Below are 21,438 nucleotides of genomic sequence, written 5' to 3' on the forward strand. Positions count from 1 at the left end.
CCCGAGACTGCATTTCCTTTGCTTAGAGTTTCTCCTTCCTGCCCTTATTATACACAGTGAAGAAAAAAAGAAAACTGAATTGCATGAGTAAAGCAATTGTCTTTCTTTTTTTTAGGACAGCCCTCCTCTTAAGCAATTTGCCCCATTTTCAGACCACTTGTCCCAATATTTGGTCGAGAAAATAGAGCTTTTGTAAGCATGTCATTTCTGTGCTGTGAGTAAAACTTTCTCACTTCTAAAACAACTAGTCTGTCTTAAGTTATGGTAGATTTATCCTCCTGAATTGAATGCAAAAGAGAGAAGCCTATAATTAATTCCTCAGTTAATTTGCAACAATGTTTAGTGAACATCTAGATTTTACCAGCATCACTTAAAATCTTTCACCAACAGTTTACTAGGGAGTACTTCACAGGCTATTCCAAAAATGAATTCCTTACACAGGACATTTTCAACAATAATGAACAAGATTTTAGGCAAACATTTGAGACCATTTTCATGGCATGAATAATTGAGGGAAGTAAGAAATATTTTGGCTATACCTCCTACCTAGGGTAGAAAAATTGCATTGCCCCCCAGATTTCCCGTAGCACAGTGACTGCAGCTGAATCCCAAGTCATGTAAATCAGAGATCAAACCCTTATGGGCAGCTGTCAGATTCTTTTAAGATTCGGTATAAGATGTGAGCTTGATAACCGTTTAATCACAACTGCTGTTTCTGATCTTCTCTGTGGCTTTAACTTCATTTTTACTTATTTGTTTCTTACTTGCCTGCAGCAAGTTCAGGTTGACAGCATAGCCTAAGTAAAAGATAACTGCCATTTATCTCTTAAATGATAGCAGCATCTTGGCCAAAAGTGAAAGCAGGATCAACTATCTTTCATTGAAAACACGTATTTTTGGAAACAGTATGTATCTATCTATTTTTTGTTTCAAATAAGTTTTAATTCGCTGGGCCTTGATTCAGAAGAATACCAAGGGGAATGAGGAGAGTTTCTAGAAAGGGTCTAAAAATGAGTCATGGGGTAGAGCAGCCCAAAGAAGACGGCAGAGCTCAAGGTGATTGTCAGCACAGGAAGCACAGGCTGGCGGTGTGTGTTGAACACTTCTTGGGCGTCTGTGGATTTGAAAGGAGGAGGACGTCAACTTCCATCAGTCATTCAGCGAACTTTTTTGACAGTCTGCTGTGTTCCAGGCACTGTGCTAGTGACTGAGGTATAAAGTTAATAAGCTGTCCCTGTCCTCACGGTGCTCCCACTGGAGATGGAAAACATAACTCTCTAAACAGTGTGGCAGGTGCTTGCGAGAAATGGGTTTGGGATCCTCAGACCACGCTTGGTATCAGGTCCCCCCGGATGGGTCGTTAAATCAGAGTCAGGGGGACTGCAGCAACACAGGTTTTCTAAGACAGGACTGAAGCAGAGATGTTGCTCAGAAAGCCCTGGACAATAATGAGGTTTTCTTCTTTGGATTAAGGTGTATTATTGCTGAGAATGAATTTTGTTCAAAAAGTCAGGAGAGCCCAGTATTTGTAAATGTCTCCTTAAATGCAAGTGTATAGATTCTTAGTGTGAATGCCTCTGGAATAGTGATATGACCCTCCCCGAAAGCTTGTGGGGGGGGAGCAGAAATTGGACTGTTTTTCCACATCTGGCAACACCTTACCCAGCACAGACATGGTCACTGGCATCCGTACCCCCCGTTAACGTACCAGGAGCCAAGGCCATGGCCAGGTGCTCTGCCTCTGCTCCTGCCTTCTGTGGCCTGTGCTGGCAGTAAGTTTCTGTAATCCTTGGCTAATTAACTATGGCATTAATCCAAGCTATGTATGTGCGCATGCATACATGGTCTCTCTCTGCTAATTTTTAATACATCTGAAATGATACAGTGCTATAATTGAAGTCCATACAAGGTCACTGATGGCGAGGAGGGCTAGTTGGGTGGGGAGGGGAAGGCAGGGCTGGGGTCACCTTCACAGATGGAGTGATAAGTCTTAAAGGATAAACAGGCCTGCACCAGGGGCAAGATGCCATAAAATAATGTGTGTTAGGAGTTGTATGGTGTTCCCCCAAAATTCATATGTTGAAGTCCTCACCCCAAGTACTTCAGAATATGACCTTATTTGAAGATAGGGTATTCATGGAGGTAATCCAGTTAAAGTGAGGTCATTAGAGTGGGTCTTAATCCGCTGTGACTGGTGTACTTACAAAACGGGAAATTTGGACACGGAAACATGGATAGAAAGAAGACAGTGTGAAGAGACATAAAAGACAGCCATTTCCAAGCCAAGGAGACAGGCCTGGAACAGAGCCTTCCTTCATGGCCCTCAGAAGGAACCAACCCTGCCAACACCTTGATCTCAGACTTCCAGCCACCAGAACTGCAAGGCAGTAAACTTCTGTTGTTTCAGCCCCCCAACCTGTGGTAATTTGTGATGGCACCCCTAGAAAGCTAATACAATGAGTTTGGAGAATGAAACTACCAAACAACTTCCTTGCTTTCTCCAATGACCGTAGTGTCCTAGGAGAACAAAGGCTGAAGAGCCAGTCTGCAGAAGCCCGCGGAAGTCTCGTCTCCCGCCATTTGCTTTGGTCTGCGTCTTAGGGTCCAGGCCACCTGGGCACTCCTCCAGGGCAGTACAGTCTTTGGGTTTTTCCTAATTCCTTGTCACGTTTTTGGCCTCTCCTTCTACCAAACCTGCTGCTAATGGGGAGTCATTACAAGCCTCGTATTAGCTGTTTCGTGTTTGCCTCGTTATATTCCCCCTTGTGACTTATTAACATGGCTTGTGTGTGTCAGAAGCCAGTGTTATTCTTCGTTGAGAACATCCCCTGGGATAATGTGGTCCCAGCCATCGTGTCTGGTGTTTTCTGTCACATCCTTTATTCCTCCTGACAATGCCAAATTAAACCCTGACACCCTTGCTTCTGAGAAGCAAGTTGAGAAAAGAAGAAAAACAGTGTTGTTGACGATGACACGGAATCACATGGCGGCTGCTGGGTCCACAGTTTGTGGGCCTGTTACCAAGGGCTCCAGCGAGCCTGGATCCCTGGGCAGACAGTACCGCCTCCAAAACCTCGGTCAGTAAGTCTGGTGCTGGGACGGGGGTCCGCTTCAGGGACCACAGTTGGTCCACAGATAGCATATCTATTACCAGGTGCCTGAATGAGTGTGGCATCTGCCATGTCATGGGACAGGTCCCTGGCTGGGCAGGACTGGCCTCAGACCACAGCTGAGCACAGCTGGAAGTGAGTCACAGGTCCTTCAGGGTTCACAGCCAGGACCAAGGTCTGCAGGCCTGCCTCTGGGGGCATGCAGATGAGCATGTCTCCCTCCAGGTCCCTGGGTGGGCAGGACCATGCCTGGACTGCTACTGAGAGGGACCCGAGCCAGGTTACAGGGCTGCTTCTAGATCCAAAGTTGGACCGAGGTTGGTAGGCCTGCCTCTGGGAATACGAATGGGCTTGTCTTTTGGTAGGTCTTTGGGCAGGCATGACGTCTCATAGACCATTGCTAAGAGGTATTGGAACCATGTTACAGGCCGCATCATTGTCCACAGTTGGACCAACGTTGGTGGGCCTGCTTCCGTAAGAACAGGTGGACGTGTCTCCTGCCTGGTCACTTGTCAAGCAGAAGTGCTCCCAGGCTGTAGCTGGCTCCAGGGCCACTTCAAGATCTGCAGTCAGACCAAGGTTGGCAGACCTGCTCCTGGAAGCATGGATGGCCATGTCTCCCATTGGGTCCCTGGGTATGCAGAACTAGTCCTGGGCTGTGGCTAGGAGGGGCTAGAGCAGAGTTACAGGACCACTTCAAGATCTGCAGGTGGACCGAGGTAAGCAGGTCTGCCTCCGGGAGCACGGACAAGTGTACCTTCCAGCAGGTTCCTGGGTGCATAGGACTGCTCCCGGACCAGGGCTGAGAGAGACTGGAACTGCATCATGGGCTGCTGCAGGGTCCACAGCTAGGACCAAGGTCAGTGGGCCTGTTACTTGAGAAATAGGTGGGCGTGATGCCTCCTGGGTCCCTTGGTGGATGGTGGTAGTGGGCAGAACCAAGGCCAAAAAGGACCACAGCTGAGTACACAGGGGGACAGGGCTGTTTCCACACCTATAGTAGGGATCACGGTTGGCATGCCTGCCACCCGGGCACAGGCCTGCCTTCTCAAATCAGTTCTCCTCAGTCTTGGGCTCCACCAAGGTTTTGCAGGCTCCTACCTGGATGTACTTTTGTCAATGGATGGCTACCAAATTATTGTTGCTGTGGGTGATGTGAGCAGGGGACCTCCTATTTCATAGTCTTGCCCATGTCACCTCTAGGGTGGGGAGTCTTTTCATTCAGCCTGTAGGTATACAGTCATGACTTCCTTAAAGTAACTACTTACCATATTGTGTTTTTAGTGATCTTCAGTATGCTTTTCTCCAATAATATCTATCCTTTGTATTGTGCATATCCCCAGAAATAATGACTAAGTCTGTTAAATTTCTTGGCCTCCTTTTTGAACTTATTCTATCACATGACCTCTTTAAGCATCTGAACTAGCACTGATTGCTGTTGTTTCTCCCCTAAACGGTATTTTGTTGTTTTTAAAAAAATGATAATTGAAAATATTTCTACTTTCTGTAATTGTGGACTGAATCACTCAGCTGATTCTTTCAGATTTCACTGTCCAGGACGAGGTGCATGGCCAAACCTGAAGCCCATGACACAGGGAACCATATGTTCTCAAAAGGAAGAGCATCACATATTTTGAACAGAAATAAAATCCAGTGATTCTGAACTTAGTGTCCCTAATGGCATGGAAAAATAAATATTCTCTCTGGAGGGTGATAACCTCACTCTAGACCTCAAATAACTCTCCAGAAAATGTCCAGCAAAAATAACTAGGCATGACTAGACAAGAAACCATGCGTGATAGAATAAATTACAGACAAAGAGACATACTCACAGGAACTCCAAATATTGAGATTATCAGAAATAAACTGTAAAAGAGCTACTTTACTGTGTTCAAAGAGATAAAAGCCAAGCTTAGATTTTAGCAGGGAACTATAACCTATAACAGTGAAATAACAGATTTGAAAATGGACCACACAGATATGCCAGAACTGAGAATACAATAACCCAAATTAATGAATCAGTGGATGGTTTTAACATCAGATGAGACACAGCTGAAGAGTGAATTATGAAAATGGAAGACAAGTCAGAAGAAAATAATCAAAATGCAGCATGGAAAAAGAAGAAGATAGAAAATATGAAGAGAGAGAGAAGAGTAAGAGATATAGAGAACACAGTGATGTTTAGCATACTAATTAAATTCCCAGGAATAAAAATGATAAAAAAAGAAAGTAGAGACAATATAAAGATATTTATATAAAGATATTTTTGTTTTATAAAAATAAATCCAAAGATAAAGGCTGAAAATTTATCAGAGCTTACGAAAAACATCACACAATTCAAGAAGTCCAAAAAAGTTCCAGGTAGAATATATTTTAAAAATCCTTACTTAGGGCTGGCCCCATGGCCTAGTGGTTAAATTTGGCACACTCCACTTTGGTGGCCCCTGTTCGGTTCCCCAGGCATGGACCTGCAGCACTCGGTGGCGGCCATCCTGTGGCAGCGTCCCACACACAAAATAGAGGAAGATTGTCACAGCTGTTAGCTCAGGGTGAGTCTTCCTCAGCAAGAAAAAAAAAAAATTCCTACCTGGACACATCATGGTTAAACTGTAGGCAACGTTAAAAGCAGCTGGAGAAAGAAAGGAAAGTTCATTCAAACTAGTGATAGACTGACCGCAAACTTCTCGCTCAACAGGAACATAGAAGCCACAAGAAAGCACAGTTGATATTGTCAAGAAGATAACTACTGACCAGCAAAAATATCTTTCCTAAATGAAGGTGAAATAAAAGACATTTTCAAGTCAACGAAAACAGAGTTCACCACGAGCAGACTCACACTAAAAAGAATTTCTAAAGGGAGGATGCTCTTAAAAATATAGCGAATGGAGGGGCTGGCCCCGTGGCCGAGTGGTTAAGTTCGCGCGCTCCGCTGCAGGCGGCCCAGTGTTTCATTGGTTCGAATCCTGGGCGCAGACGTGGCACTGCTCATCAGACCATGCTGAGGCAGCGTCCCACATGCCACAACTAGAAGAACCCACAACGAAGAATACACAACTATGTACCGGGGGGCGTTGGGGAGAAAAAGGAAAAAGTAAAATCTTTAAAAAATATATATATATATAACGAATGGAGATCAAAGAATGTAATAAATATGTGGATAAAGTTAAATGAATACTGACTATATATAACACCTCATGTCTTGTATTTAAATATATGTAGATATTTATATATGTATCCTCGTATAGTACATTGAAGATATAGCAGACAAATCAGGAGAAGTCAATGGAGTTAGGAGGTTCTAAACGCTGTGTGTTGTCTGGGGAAAGGGTAAAGCTATTGATTTACGTTGGACTTTGATAAGCAAAGGTGGAGTGCGACCTAAATGTGGAAGACAAACTTAAAATCTCCTAGAAGATAACATACAACAGTATCTTTATGGTCATGAGATAGGAAAATATTTCCTAAATAAGACACAAAAAGCACTAACCCTAGAGGAAAAGACTGGCAAATTGGTTACATTAAAATTAGAGACTGTTCATCTAGACACTACAGAAAGAGTGAAAAGCCAGAGCACAGAGTGGGAAAACATATTTGCAACACATGTAACTCACAGAAAACTTGCATCCATATCTATAACTAAGTTAGAAAAGGACTCATAATCCAATAGAAAATTGGGCAAGAGATTTGAACAGTCTTTCCAAGAGAGGTAATCCAGATTGCCTTAAATGTATGATAATGTGCCCAAGCTTAGTGATCAGAGAAGCGCATATGAAAACCACAATGAGATAACCACTACACACCCAACAAAATGGTTTAAATTTAAAAAAACTGAAAATACCACCTCTTGTGGAAGTGGAGTAACAGGAATTCTCCTGCTGTGCTAGTGGGAATACAAATTAGAACATTAATTTTGGAAAACAATCTGGCATACCCTGTAAAGCAGCAATTCTACTCATGTATGTGGCCCAACAAAAATGTGTTCATAGCGGTGTGATTCATTATGGCCCCAAACTAGAATAAGTCATCTGTCAACAGTAAAAGGGATGAATTATGATATATTCTTGCAATGAATATTCAGCAGTGAAATACTATATTCACACACAAGAAATGAATAAATCTTACTACATAAAGTTGAGCAGAAGAATCAGGACAAAAATCACACATGCTGTGGGATTCCGTTTATATAAAGTACAAAAAGGACAAAACTAATATATGATGTTGGAAATCAGGGTAGTGGCCACCTTTGAGGAGGAGAACGGGGCGGGGTGTGGTGATTGAGAGAAGCACGGGGTACTCGTCACGCTCTGTATATCTTGATCTGACCGGTGGTCACGGAAGTGTGTTCACTTTGTGATAATTCATCAAGCTTTACTCTTACGGTCTGTGCATTTTTCTGTATGTAGTTTTACTTGAGTTAAAAAGGCTATTTAGGGGCTGGCTCCGTGGCCAAGTGGTTGGGTTCGTGCGCTCCGCTCCGGCGGCCCAGGGTTTGGATCCTGGGCACAGACATGGCACCGCTCATCAGGCCGCATTGAGGCGGCGTCCCACATCCCACAACTAGAAGGACCTGCAACTAAGATATACAACTGTGTACAGGGGGGGTTTGGGGAGATAAAGCAGAAAAAAAAAAAGTCTATTTAAAACCAAAAAAATGTAATTGAGAGCATACCCTGTAATACATGGGATTTGTAAGGACTCATATAAGGTAATATCCTCCTCAGGATAATTTTGAAGAAAGCCTCTCCTTGCACTGGTGATGGGGGTGTCGTTTACCTGTCTCTCTCCCCTGATAGACTCAGCCTCTTGGGCAGGGCCTGTGTCCTCACCTCTGCCTGACAGAGGGGATTCTCATTGAGTGTTTGTGGGATTCACGAAATGACGTACTAGTGGGAGGAATGTGTTCCTGTTCCCAGGTTAAGAAAACGACTGAGGCCACCTTGCAGACGATACAAGATATGGTCACCATCGAGGACTACGATGTCTCTGAATGCTTCCAGCACAGTCGCTCCACCGAGTCTGTGAAGTCTACCGTCTCAGAAACGTACCTGAGTAAGCCCAGCATCGCCAAGAGAAGAGCGAACCAGCAGGAGACGGAGCAGTTCTACTTCATGGTGTGTCCACTCCGTCCCCGGCCAGTCTTGGCGCTCAGATCTGGGGTCTCCAGACTCTGCTTCTGGAGTTACGTCAGAATCCCCCAGGCTTCTTTGTTAAAATATGGACTCCTGTCTACCCTCAGGGTTCCTGATTCAGTCGGTCTGGGATACGGTTTAGGAGTTAGTACTTTTTTAAAAGCTCCCCAGGTGTTCAGATATGCAAACAAATTTAGCAAGGAAAATTTACAGAATGCTCTGAAACACAACACTCTTAAACAGCGTACACTTCAACTTGAATGTACAAACTTGTCACCAGGAGAAGGTGACTCCACCAGGCAGGTTCCGATGCCAGGAGGTCTGAGGAGGGAGGGACCCGAGAGCCTGCCCCTCTGATAGGCTCCCACGTGGTGGCTGATGCTGCTGGTCTGCATCGGACCACACTGTGAGTAGAAGCTTCTAGGATCTAGAAGATAAAAGTGGCTGGATTTTAGATACCGTGTGGGAAGTTCTTTGACATTGAATAATAATTTTAAAAGTTAAAAATGAATCTTCCCTTTTTCAGAAACTCCGAGAGTATTTGGAAGGGAGTAATCTCATCACCAAACTTCAGGCCAAGCATGACTTGTTGCAGAGGACCCTTGGAGAAGGTCAGTGATTTGAAACAGATGGGGAGATGGCGTGGCTTGTGGATTTCTCATATGTATTCCATGTAGACTGAGACGCAGGGACTTGGCGTGTTGAGAAACAGTGAACACTGTATGTTTAGATGTGGTTTTATCTGTATCGATAATAATCAGATTCTCCCTGGAATTCTTTTCTTTGTAACCTTGGCGCTGACCTTGAGGAAGAACAGTGGAATCGAGGGAGTGCTGAGGAGGGCTCTTCAGAGCAGGTGCTCCTAACCGTGGAAGAATCTGCACGAGCAGCACCTGCTCCCACCTGCTGACCCCCAGTCACTTCTTCTTTCCCTTCCCGGCCTTCTCTGCCCTCCCAGCCCCCCTCATTTCTCTTAATGAGCCAGTATTTGTTGTCCCATCTCTTGCGTTTTGGAACCCTAGAAGCCAGTTAAACCAGTTTGGGTGATCTGTTCTTCTTTCCGTTGGCATTGGTTTTAGTTGAGAAGCAATCTGATTACATTAAGTATATTGCTCTATCTGGTAATAGTAATAAAACAGCACCAATAGCTGCCCCTGGTAGAAGGCCTTCTCTGCCAGGCATTGTTGGGAACTGTATATTTAACTGCGCGCTATTAATTTTCTCATCTTTACAGGCAAGAAAACTGAGGGAGAAAAAGGATTATAGGCAAAGGGGATTGTGTAATGTTATCGTTTCTCTCTTCATCTTCATGAAATTTAAAAGGAAAAAAATAAATACAAGGGGCCGGCCTGGTGGCATAGTGGTTAGGTTCGCCCACTCTGCTTCAGCAGCCAGGGGTTCGTGGGTTCCGATCCCATGTGTGGACCTATGCACCGCTTTTCAAGCCGTGCTGTGGCGGGTGTCCCACATGTAAAATAGAGGAAGATGTGCACAGATGTTAGGTCAGGACCAATCTTCCTCAGCAAAAGAAGGAGGATTGGCAGCAGATGTTAGCTCAGGGCTAATCTTCCTCAGTCAGTCAATCAATACATAAATACGTACAGACAGACGTACATATGTAGTCCCTGTCCTAAGTGCCTCATAGTCTGTAACTTTAATTATCTTTTATTCACACTAGATCCTGCTGAAAGTTATAAAAAGCAAACGGGAATACAGATGGGAATGAGAAATGAGGGGGCTGAGTTGTGTGAGTAACTCAGGCCAAAAAGGGATTGCTGCTCTTGACCTAAACTCTTGCCTCCTAACATTCTAGAACCTTCTTGCCCATAAAGCAGTGTTTCTATCACCTTATCTTCTGGTTTCCTCCACAGGACCCGTTATTCTCAGGGAATGACCACATGGCGAAAGGTCATCGTGACCTAAGAATCCATGTATTACAGACAGGATGCCAGATTCTAAGATAAAAGGCTGGTTTCACTTAGAAAAAAAATTAACCTTTAAACTACTAAAAAGTGTCTTAAAAAATAAAATAACCCAACACAATATGTGAACTTTCATTAGATTCTGAATCAAAAAGCAAAAATTATAAAAGACATTTTAAGGACAATTGGGAAAATTTAAATATAGAATATATTGAATGATACCATTGAATTAGTATTAGTTTTACTAGATATGATAATGGTATTATGGTTATGAAGGATAACATTCTTATTCTTAAGGAATGCTTGCTGAGTGTCATAATGTCTGAGACTTACTTTCAAATAGTTCAGGAAAAAAGAAAGAGAACGCCAAAGAAAAGGAAATAAAGCCATTATGGCAAAATCTTAACAACTGGGAAATCCAATTGAAGGGTATGTGAACACTCCCTGTGCTCATCTTTCAACTCTTCTGTAACAGAGGTTTGAACTTTAAAAAACACACACACACACACACAACTTTTTTTCTTTGAATAGTTTTCATGCTTCAGCAATCATGTCCCCTTTTTTTCTCTTTTTTCCCCCAATAGTATCATGTAAGGTCTTTTTTTTCTTTTCTCCATTTTGCACAAATGCCTGATATTTCAGTGGTGCCCCCAAGGTCAGCCGCCAGAAGCATAAATGCCTTTATGCAGAAAGCATTGTACCAAAGCATAAATTATCGTAAGTGGAGACGAATGCTGGCAGGCACCGAGTCCCTCCCTACAGGACCGGAGATAGCACTCTGGAAACTGAGTTGGAGGGGATTCAGTTGTGGATGCATTCATTCCGGGCGTTGCATGCACACTCGTGTTGCTATGCTTGGGGTCACACTCTGAAGCCTTTATGGTGCTCATTCAACATAGATTCCCTTATGTCTCCTGGAGAGAGGGCCCTAACAGTCAATATTATTTGACATGCCATTATTGGATGGGGCTCTATTTTAGCCAGTTTGCTGAATCCATATGCCAGATTCCGACTTTAGCCACTGACCTGTGTCTCTACTGAAAGTTCAGTTCTACTGAAAGGCTCTATTGTACCTTGTGAACTCTAAGCCAGCCTTTCTTTATCTTGGGATTTCTTTCAGTGGGTTCTGGTGTCCTAGTGACCCAGCTGTGTTCAGGTGTACCAGGCCTTCACCGGACTAGATTTATTCTGCATAAGAAACTGGCTGTCCTCATCCAGTGGCAGCAGACACGCTGGCCTCTGCCCACTGTGTGCAGACCTCTCTGCTCCCTGGCCATGCCCCACGTGCAGGCTGGGCAGCACACCAGTTGTTGGTCCCTGCCTGGGCTTGACGCTGGCAGCTTTGCCCAGAGAAAAGCCGAGCGTGGAGGACATGCCCCCCTTTTAGCTCAACCATTGGGAGCGGGCTGGCCTTCCACGCAAGTCCTGTTCACGTTAATAGGCTTACACCAGGGAGACTAGGAGAGTTAATGGCGCTTGTCCCGCAGTGAGATAATCCGACGGTGAGCCCTTGTGAAGGAATCCAAGTCTGGGTTTGGCTAATTAAGTTAGTAACACAGGATTAAATGAGATGTTTGGGGACAGTCCTGACTTTTTATGTAGAAATCACATTGCTGAATTATACTAGGCTCTCTGCTACATAAACTGCCTGCATAGTAAAACAAATAGAGCCTAACCCAGGGATTAGGCCGTGGATCGGACCCAGCTGACACTGTAACTACAGACATGTGTTTGGCCTGTCTCACTGCTGGCTCCTGGCAAGCTACCAGTGGCCCAGTAAGTGCTTTGATTTACAACATTGCGGAGCAGCTAGATTGGGCTCTGAAAGTGGCACTGTCAAAATTCAGAATCCCAAATCTTTGCAAATGGTTGAAAGAGAAAGAAACAGACAAGGAGTTGTTAAGACCAAAGGCATCATCTTCTTCTTCATCCTTCAGCAACACCAGTAGATCCTTTGGTGATGTCATTTGGTTTTAAATTGGAGAAGTTAAATCAAGCACGGTCAGTGAGCTATACACACCCATAAAACTGAAGCATGGAAATTTTTTCTTTCTCTTTTTTGGTAATGAGCCTTAACGTTCACGTTGGCTTCTTTGTGTACAACATTTGGAGTTAAGGGGTGTAAATATCAATGCAGTCTTTGCTAAATACAGAAAATGTAATGCTGAAAGCTGAGTTCTGGGTTATATTGTTTCTAGCCCTGTGCATAAGGTTCCTGACAGAGGAATTAAATAGGTTTTCCTCAGTGAGTCCATTGTCTGTCTGTGAGTAGGAGCACAAATATACTTTCAAAAGAGAAGCTGATTGTGAATAATTATGCTTTTTAGAAAAGCACTGCGGTAGTTGGTATCTTAAGGAAGAAAAAGGACTGGAAAGTAACTCCAGGAGGCCTCATCAATCATTCATTAGGGACCAAATCAAGGGTGCCTCGTTCAGTTTGAGCTGTGCACATTTTAAATATTTTATCTAGTTTGGGGGCTCAAATTGCCACCAAACTATATTTTGGTTTTCCCTTTTCCTCTGTGGAGATAAAACACATTTAGTTGTGAAAAATAATTCACTTCCTGATTTTCAAGTGGAATTTTAAGAGTAGTCAGAGTCGGTGTTTGTACCAGCAACAAGCTCATCCTGGGTCATGGGTCATTTTTGCCTTCCATATGGCTGGGGGTGGGGGCGGTGGGGAGGTAGTTGTTGTTTTTAATAATTAAGTAGCCTTCTAAAGAAAGGGATTGAAATCTAATCCTCAGACCACTGGAGGCTTTCACATTTCTCTGGGAAGCATATTCTTCTAAGCTTGTGTGTTATTGATCTGTTAATGATGATACTGATTAAAAAATAAAACCTCATTCATCAGTTGAGACACACTCAGTACTATTAGCTGAAAAAAACGATGGATGTGGTGGTGGCAGTTATACTGTGAATGATAGTTCTTGCAAAGCTTACTCTTGGTTCATTAATCAAAATGGATCTGTTATAGGTTTTTAATTTTTTATGTCATACTGTCAACTATGGATGGATGGAGAAAAATGATTTTAAGCCATTTTATATATGATCTTTTCTAAAACTAAAGAATATTTGGTTGGGATATTTTAACAAAAATAGCAAAATTTCAAAGTTATAAAGTATTTCATATTTAAGGAATTATCATTAGCATCTTTATTACTGAATCACTTGAATAATTAAACCTCTGTTACTCAATTTAATTTTATAGATATTTATTAAATTTATTTAACAGTTTATTAAATCTCCAGTATTGTGTATTTGGCTTTAGCCATACGAAGCAGACAGGAGTGTAAGCCAAAAGACCTACCTTTCTCCTAGGATCTTTCAGGGTATTTGCTGGGGGGAAAAACAGACTTCCATTGTTACAATATATTCCTTGGGAGCTCAGATCTAGACTTAAAACCAACCCGGACCCTAATGCCAGACCCACCCTTTACTAACCACATGACTTCGGGCAACTCACTTACCTTCCGTATGCTCTTCTATAAAGAATGATAATAGTACCTACTTCATAAGGTTCTTGTGAAAATTGTGAGTTAATATGTAGAAAGTACTCAGAACAGTGTCTGATAAACATCAGGCATCATTGCTGTTTTTATTGCTTTACTAACATATTTTATGTCATACTTATGTTATCAACATACAGTACAGCACAAGCCACATAGTTTCTCTGCCCTCAACCCTTTACTCCTTCTGCTGACTCACGCTGGGGGATCTCAGCTAGCTCCTGTGGCCCCAACACAACGTAAATGGCAGTGACTGTTAAATCTTCATCTCCAGCCTATCCTCTCCCTGTACTTTAACCCTGAACAGCCAGCTCCTGCTGAAGGATGTCCCGTAAGGCACCACGTGCCACACTCAGCTCGCCATCTGCCCTCTCCATTTCCAGTAGGTCTTCTCTCCCACGTATGAATAGCTATAAATTATTCTGGAGTTCTGTGTCACCTTCTCTTTTTCCATGTCCCCAAAAGTAGCAGAAGGCCAGTAAAAGGAGGGGAATGACACTAAAATGATAGGTAGACCAACACTTACAGTGGCCGGGGTCTCTGTTGAGAAAGGTATTTTCTGATAGTAACGTTGCCCCGTTTAGTAAATAGATATTCATCAAATACTTCGTTACTTGTATTCAAAAGCAGATAATAGAGTAAAAGACTCTTGCAGCCTGGGAGTGCTCATTCACTACAAGCCAGCTTTCTCTACGATTGTTCTGTTGACCTTGCCCTACACGTCTGAATGACTGCATTATGGTGTAATGGGCCAGGCTCGCCTGTTTGTGCTGCAACATGACCCTTCTATACCAGCTATATTTTCAAGCTCTTTCAGGACCGTATCATCATTTTGCAAACAAAGCAGTTGAATGGTTCACTCTCCACACCCATTCCCACTGCTCCACCCTCAGTGTATGAAAGAGCAGAAGCATTCAAACTTGAAATAGCACAGATTGTAGGAGCACTACAAAAATACAGAGCTGTTTTTTAAAACAAGTCAGGAAGCTCGAATGTATAAGAAGAACCTTGTGTTTTAAATGACAGAGAACTCTGTGAAAGGCTTTTAGCTTACAACTTGGTGGAATGTCGCATGATTTAATGTCCTTGTCCTTTAACATCTGCAAATGTCATTTCTGATTATAAAATGCAACTTCTCTCCCTGATTTCATGTTAGAGAAAGAAGACCAATTTAATCTAAAGGGACTGGAGTTCTCCCAACCTTATTTGACCCCTTCCTTCTCCCCCTTGAGTATCAATCAAGACAAGGCAATAACTAACGTTCGAATCTTGGATGTGTTTTATTTGTATTTCACCCTTAAACTTACAGTTAAGATCAAGCAGCTATTTCTGGTTTAAAAAAACTAAAACTCTCTGCCTCAGATTGCCAAGTGAAACATGTATCTCCAATCTATAGAATTTATTAAACTTTATGTATAGACTTTATGAAATATTTACTTTGAATTACTTGTCTATCTTTATATGCTGTCCTCATGCTTTCCAGCATAAAATGTGTGAGTTATTATATACTCAACATCTTAAAATAAGGGACAGATGATACAAAAGATCACCAAATGCATTCCACTGATTCCATTCAATTTACTTATTTTCATATTTTTTTCTGCAGGTCATAGAGCTGAATATATGACTACAAGGTAGGAAAATATTTTCTCATAACTCATCTTGCGTCTCACTTTCTTTTCTCTTCAACAAGAAGCAACCTATTAAATGCTACAAGAATATACATATTTTGTTAATGAACACGGAAGATAGTTTTGGCTTGAGAAAACAGAGCAACATGAAATGTTTGGGGTTCTCACAAAACCATGTTTGCTCTGGCAGATCTGAGGGTTTCCTGGTGGAATTGTAAAGCTGTTTAATGAGCAGACTCAGCAAAAAAAAAAAAGACCTAAATTGAATGGGTTTGGCTTGTCTAATCCAAAACATTTACGTTTCTAGAAATAGTCTAAGACTTTTGATTCAATAATTTAATTAACAAGCAATATTACGTGCATATCCACTGTTAGCGAATAGAAAGTATGATTAGTTACTTACTGTTCCTCCTTCCCTTATGACAAATGTAAAAATGAGAGCTGTATTGAACACTCTTGGGATTTTTAGCTCTCTACCCCTGTTTCGTTCCCTTTAAAAATTTAACTTTGAACTCCTACAACCATACCACGCTGCTGCATTTTCTTTCACGGAAGGATTTTGAAACCACTGCTGAGTAAAGAAGAGCCTTTTTGGAGGCAGATTCTGATTTGGGTTGAGGAAAGTTCGTGGCAGCTTTTATTTTTTTATGTCAACATTTGTCCAACAGCCGGAAATTACTCTAATTGACATAGCAAGACTTTGCACTTTTAAAGTTCAGTTCTCTTTGAGGGAAGAGGGGCGTAGAACAGTGACATGTCTGTTAAGTAATTGGCAAGTTGATTTTCAAGGTTTTGTAATGTTTCTGCTGAGCAATTTATTCAAAAGGAAGCCCCTCTGACTTCTCGGTGAAGCAGCTGGAAAGATACAGCTACTGACTTGTCTAAACTATATAAAAGTGTTGAGATTTTTCTTCCCTATGTCAGGGACAAAGAGGACTGTTCCTTCTGCATAGTAATGTGCAGCTTATGGAGCTTCGTCCACTTAGAGTGTCTCTTTGCACTATCAACTATTTCACCTGTTGTTTCTAACTTATAATTAATGTGAGGCACTTCAAAAAAAGATTTTTTTAAAAAGGAAGCAATGCAAATATGTTCGTTGGCAGTGAGAGCTGTAATTGCCAGACAGACTGGATATTCACATCAGTCTGACTGGTGCTTCCTCTCATCCATTTGGGCATCCTCCGCCGGAAGCAAGGTTATCAGGAAGTTGTGTGGTGGGCCCACACCCAGCATGATGTTCAGTGGCCCTGGTTCTGCTCGCCTGACGTGTACAAGGTACAGGCAGAACCGTCCGCACCCCAGTCTGCCGGATAAGCACCTCTGCCGCCGAGATGGCTTTGCTAAGCTCTCAGGCAGTCTGTTTAGTCTCAGAGTCCTCTCCTATCTTCAGTATCTTCACATTTGCCTGCTACTTTAGAACCATCGCAAGAGGCAATTTTCAGGCTTATGAGAGAAGACTCGAAAGACGTCCCTGCATGAGTCCCAGCGGGGGCTTCCTCTGCATCTGTCAGGCATGGAGGAACAGTTATCCAGCGCCGCCCGAGGCTTTGGCTCCAGCTACAAGATGTGCTTGTCCCACGAATCAGGGACCAAACAGAGTGAACCTGTGTTCTTAGCTCCATCAGCAGCTCCAGATGGCATCACATGTAAAGCTCTGTTGGACCTTGTTGTCATAACCACATTTTCTAGTTTCTATATTTGATGCTTGGATACTATGGGGCCTTGCTGACTGTGGAGGGACTGCCACTCTAAGGGCTGGCCAATTCCTAGAGATAGGAAAGGACTTACTTGCTGGTGTAGCTTTTGTATAAAAATCAACCAACCCAGGGCGCAGACCCTCCGGCACCTGCTTTAGCCAGCTTTCCCACTCAGGGCCACTGTGCCCCTTCCTGCATCACCCACAGGCCAGGTACCAGACAACTAGGGACAGCTCCAGAGCCCACCACAATTATTCAAACTAGCCAATCCTAAACCTGCTTACCCTGCCTTGCCTGTTCCTTCCCACAGGAACCACAACAAAGGCTGTTGCCCACATTTTCCCTCACCCCCTCTGCCTCCTGACCCACCCTGGTGCTTCCCCATCTGACCCCCCAGGTAGTGGCAGGCCCCTTCCTTTTGGGAACTGTAACAAACTGTCTTTTCACTGATAATTGTCTTCTGATCTGTTGGCCTTGCCATACCTGAATAAAAATAAAGTCTAATTTTAAAACACTTCTAAAATAATGAAAAGAGTGGGTGAAATCAAGCACATATGGTTAAATTCCGTGGTGGGCAGTTGTATTGTTTTTTTACACTTACCAGATCCTTTCCTCTGTGAATGGCACAGAATTCAGTGCATAAAAGAAATTCCAGAAATTTCAGCAGTGGCAGATTATGACATGCTGCCTGGCAGAAGTTTCCATATTGGCTTCTGGACACTTGCAAAGGCTCCTTTAGCCTCTCAAGCACCGTGGGCTTCAGGTGCTGCTGCTGTACCCGCTTTAGTCGTATGGGCCACCTGCTGGGAGAGCCTTAGACTCGGGCTCTGGAAGGCTGTATCAGCACATTTGTTCCCCTACCTGATTGCTACAGTAATATGCTATGAAGCTAGTCAGGCTTCCACATAATCCTTGGGATTTTTGTTTCTAAACTGGCCTTTCTGAACTTTAATGAACTATGAAAGGTAATTCTTCCTAGAGAGTTTGCAGCTTAATGAAGGGCTTTACCTAATTTCCAAGTGTGAGGGACATTGTCATATAAGCCTTCCAGCTTAGGAGGAGTTGAAGTGGAATGTCCAGAGAGCGGTCTTAGACTCTTCTTCCACGTGTTCCCTTCAGCACGGTTGTAGAAGGTGGGTGGGTAATCCTGGCCCTCTTTGCTCTAAAGGAAGAGGACAGAAGAGGTTCCTTGTCTCCAATTACACATCAAGATGCTGCAGGCTTTCTAAATATAGTGCATGGTGCACTGGCTGTGCGTATGTCAGAGAGACTGGCTTAGCCATCAAAGCAAACAGACCGGAGATAGAAAGTTCAGAACAGAATAAATGGGTGCATCCTAATGCTCTACAAATATTGAGGTGATGAGATAGTTTGTTTTGAAGAAATAACAATTCATGCCTCCCCCCTAGAAATAGCATTGAAATCAAACTCTGTTTTTTCCACTTATAATCCATTAATAGTTACTTTTGCATAAAATAAAATCCCATTAATAGTTGAGGGATATTGAGCAAATGTGATGTTATTTGCATTGAAGAATTATGTTGGAACTAAAAGTGTTATATTTAATTTCTCACATGGGGATCTATCAGAGCCCTAATTTTTATGATCTGTTGTGTTTTCTGTGTGACCTGTAAGCCAAATAATACAAACCTTGCTTTATAGCACTTGGCCAAATAGCTCGCAATTCCATTTGGTGATGCTTACTATCTTTAAATAAACCATCAAACCAACGTTAGCTACAAGATACAGGAAAAGAGGAGTCTGAATGAATAGCCTGTGTGATTTCGGATACATAAGTGAAAGTAAATGAATGGGAAAGGGGAAGGACTCTTTTCCCCATGGGTGGGGGTGGGGAAGGAACGCAAGAATTCCTGTGTTTTGTGATTTTGATGTGACCTATGGGTGTTTCGTTTATTGTTTGATTTCTGCCATTCTCAGTAATTATATTCCCTTCCCTTAGGCCTCCAAATGTTCCCCCTAAGCCCCAGAAACACAGGAAGTCCAGACCCCGCTCCCAGTATAATGCTAAGTTGTTTAATGGGGATTTGGAAACATTCGTCAAGGTACTGGCACCAGCCATCTGGGTGGCTGATCTCCACGCTTCTTACTATAATGGTCTCAGCCTCTCGTCAAAGGAGGCGGGTCATTATGTCCAAGTCTGTCCTGGGGCTCTTCGCTTTCCCAGAAAATCAATATAATATTTCCTGAAGTCAGAGAGGAAAGAATATTTGGTTTGAGTGCCATCAGAAGAGGAAATCAATGTGGGTATTATTATGCTGGCAAAAGAGAAAGCCCTCTTTCTTTCTTAAAAAAAAAAAAAAAAGCCATAATTTGTGCAAAAAGGAAAAGAGCTATGTGATAAAATGTTTTGTTTTTACTCGTGCAAATGAGATGGCACAAAATACATTTTTAAAGTCTATAATTAGGGTAGCTCTTGGAGCACAGCAAGAGTTTTGATTTCCCCTGACTTGCGGAATTCATTATATTGGGTAAATTGTAAGACCCTGTGGTCTGTATCTGGAATCTCTGCTGTGTTTACTCTGTCTTCTTTTTCATCCTGTATTTCTGATAATGCTTCTAGCCGAGGACGAAGGAACTCGCACGCGAGACATCAGGTATAGTGCTAGAGGGACGTGAGGGCACAGCCTCTTTCGCTCTTGGTGTCATTTTCAAATCATAATCATGCTTGGCTTTAGATTTTTTTAAGGTCTTTAGAAGAAAAATGTTTGCAGTTGGAAATTAGACAAGTTTATAAATAAGTTTTACTCAGAAGGGAATTATAGAACTCAGACACTGATTTTAAGAGGAACAGTCTTCTCTAGTAAAACTGGAGAAACTCTTAGTTTTTACATTATGTATTTGGCAAACATACCAAATTTGGGTCAATGGCTTTTATTAAGCAAAGTCGATATTAAATAACAAATGCACATTTAATTCTGGATTATGGACTTTCATGTAAATTATACAGAAAAGAGAAGAACTGTCCCAGCTAACATTTTATGGCATGAGCTGCAGTGTTTCTAAAGACTAGATTTATGTAGGAGACCACATCATTCATAACCTCCTATGATAATATGTTACAGGCGTCTTTCTTAAGAGACAGATCTTTTACTGAATATGTGCACTAATGCTTAAAAAATGTGTGTGCGTGTGGCATACGTATGGATAGATTGACAGATAGACACATACATAGAGAGAGAGATTAAAAACCTCTGGAAGCCTTATAATGAGCCCTAACCCTGGAATTAAGTGAAAAGCCACTGAACAACCTAAATAGCAATTACGAATCCACTGCCGTAAGCCTAAACCCAGAAGAGCCTTATTGGGTCTAATTTAATATAAAATTATTGTCAAATCTGATTATCTAGTTTCCAGCCCAGGGCTTCTAAGCAGGGGCACATTAGATGGACAGAAGGGAACGATAAAATGAAAGCACTGTGCTGTGCAGCCGATGGCCTGGCAGAGAAAGAATAGAGAAAACTCAAAGAAGCAATGTATGATTCCGTGGTATTTCATAACACAGTATGAGAATAACTGCTTAAGATGATAGGAAAGCACGTATTATATTTTTTAAAGATTGTTCATTAAGAACTGTTAAAGGAAACCAAATTTAGGTACCAAAGAGGAGTGAACCAGTCATCACGGAAAATTCACTTTTGTGGGCTCTCCAGCTTCCCAGATGGCATATTAAAGAATCTTTGGTAATAGATGTAAAATAGCAGATACAGAAGATCTCTCTACATTGTGAAAAGCACCTGGTCAGTTGAGGTCCCCACAATATCACTGTAAGGCAGCAAGAACAAAACCATTTTTCCTTTTTCCCATGGAGAAAGCAAGACGCAAAGGGGTTTGTGTCAATGGTAGGTGGGGCACAGCCCATTGTGTCACTTGTAAAATGTTTCCTACCAAAGCATCTGGCATCCGTGAAATTAAATTAAAACACACACACACGCATTACTTTTTGACTCTAAAATTCATTCTATCTGAATGAAATACCAATATTACCTAAAAGATTGGCAATTACCTGAGTAATGTGGAGACGAAAATATTTTTTAAATAGTGTGAAAGGCTAGGACGTTTTTATTTAGAACTCTCTTAGCGCAAACATTTTCCTTTTAATGACCTTTTGTTCTTTGTTTTTCTTTTTGTCTTAATACTAAGTTCAGCAGAGATGTGAGCTAATATCTCCTTTTATCACTTACATTTGAATATTTGTTGCTCTTGTAGATTACAGTGTTACATGAATAAAGCCTGCTTCCCCGAAACCACACTTGTATCTTAAAGAATTTTGATGTAATGACCTTGCTATTCTTAAGCCAGCTAGTCCACACTGAAAAGAGTTTTTATTCTCAAGGAATTTCTTTAAGAAATTAATAAAGCTTATGCTCCTAAAACAAATTCACTAATTAGAGAAACTTAGTACAACCTCCAGAAGTAATT

General features: G+C 42.2%; 1 protein-coding gene across 5 annotated transcripts in view; it reads left to right on the top strand.

Annotated features, from left to right (window-relative positions):
- The window catches only part of SRGAP1 (SLIT-ROBO Rho GTPase activating protein 1), a 258,617-nt gene that overhangs the window by 196,735 nt on the left and 40,444 nt on the right, over positions 1-21,438 (top strand). For 4 of the 5 annotated variants that reach the window (XM_008524590.2, XM_070621938.1, XM_070621939.1 and 1 more), the window contains 4 exons: positions 8,024-8,221; positions 8,766-8,850; positions 15,277-15,304; positions 18,959-19,061. In XM_008524590.2, the coding sequence (XP_008522812.1) occupies positions 8,024-8,221; positions 8,766-8,850; positions 15,277-15,304; positions 18,959-19,061 (414 nt within the window). Of the gene's footprint in view, positions 1-8,023; positions 8,222-8,765; positions 8,851-15,276; positions 15,305-18,958; positions 19,062-19,579; positions 19,614-21,438 lie in introns of all 5 variants that reach the window. The other variant, XM_008524591.2, reaches the window with a different exon arrangement.

The sequence above is a fragment of the Equus przewalskii genome, chromosome 5 (genome assembly GCF_037783145.1).
Source record: "Equus przewalskii isolate Varuska chromosome 5, EquPr2, whole genome shotgun sequence".
Lineage (NCBI taxonomy): Eukaryota > Metazoa > Chordata > Mammalia > Perissodactyla > Equidae > Equus > Equus przewalskii.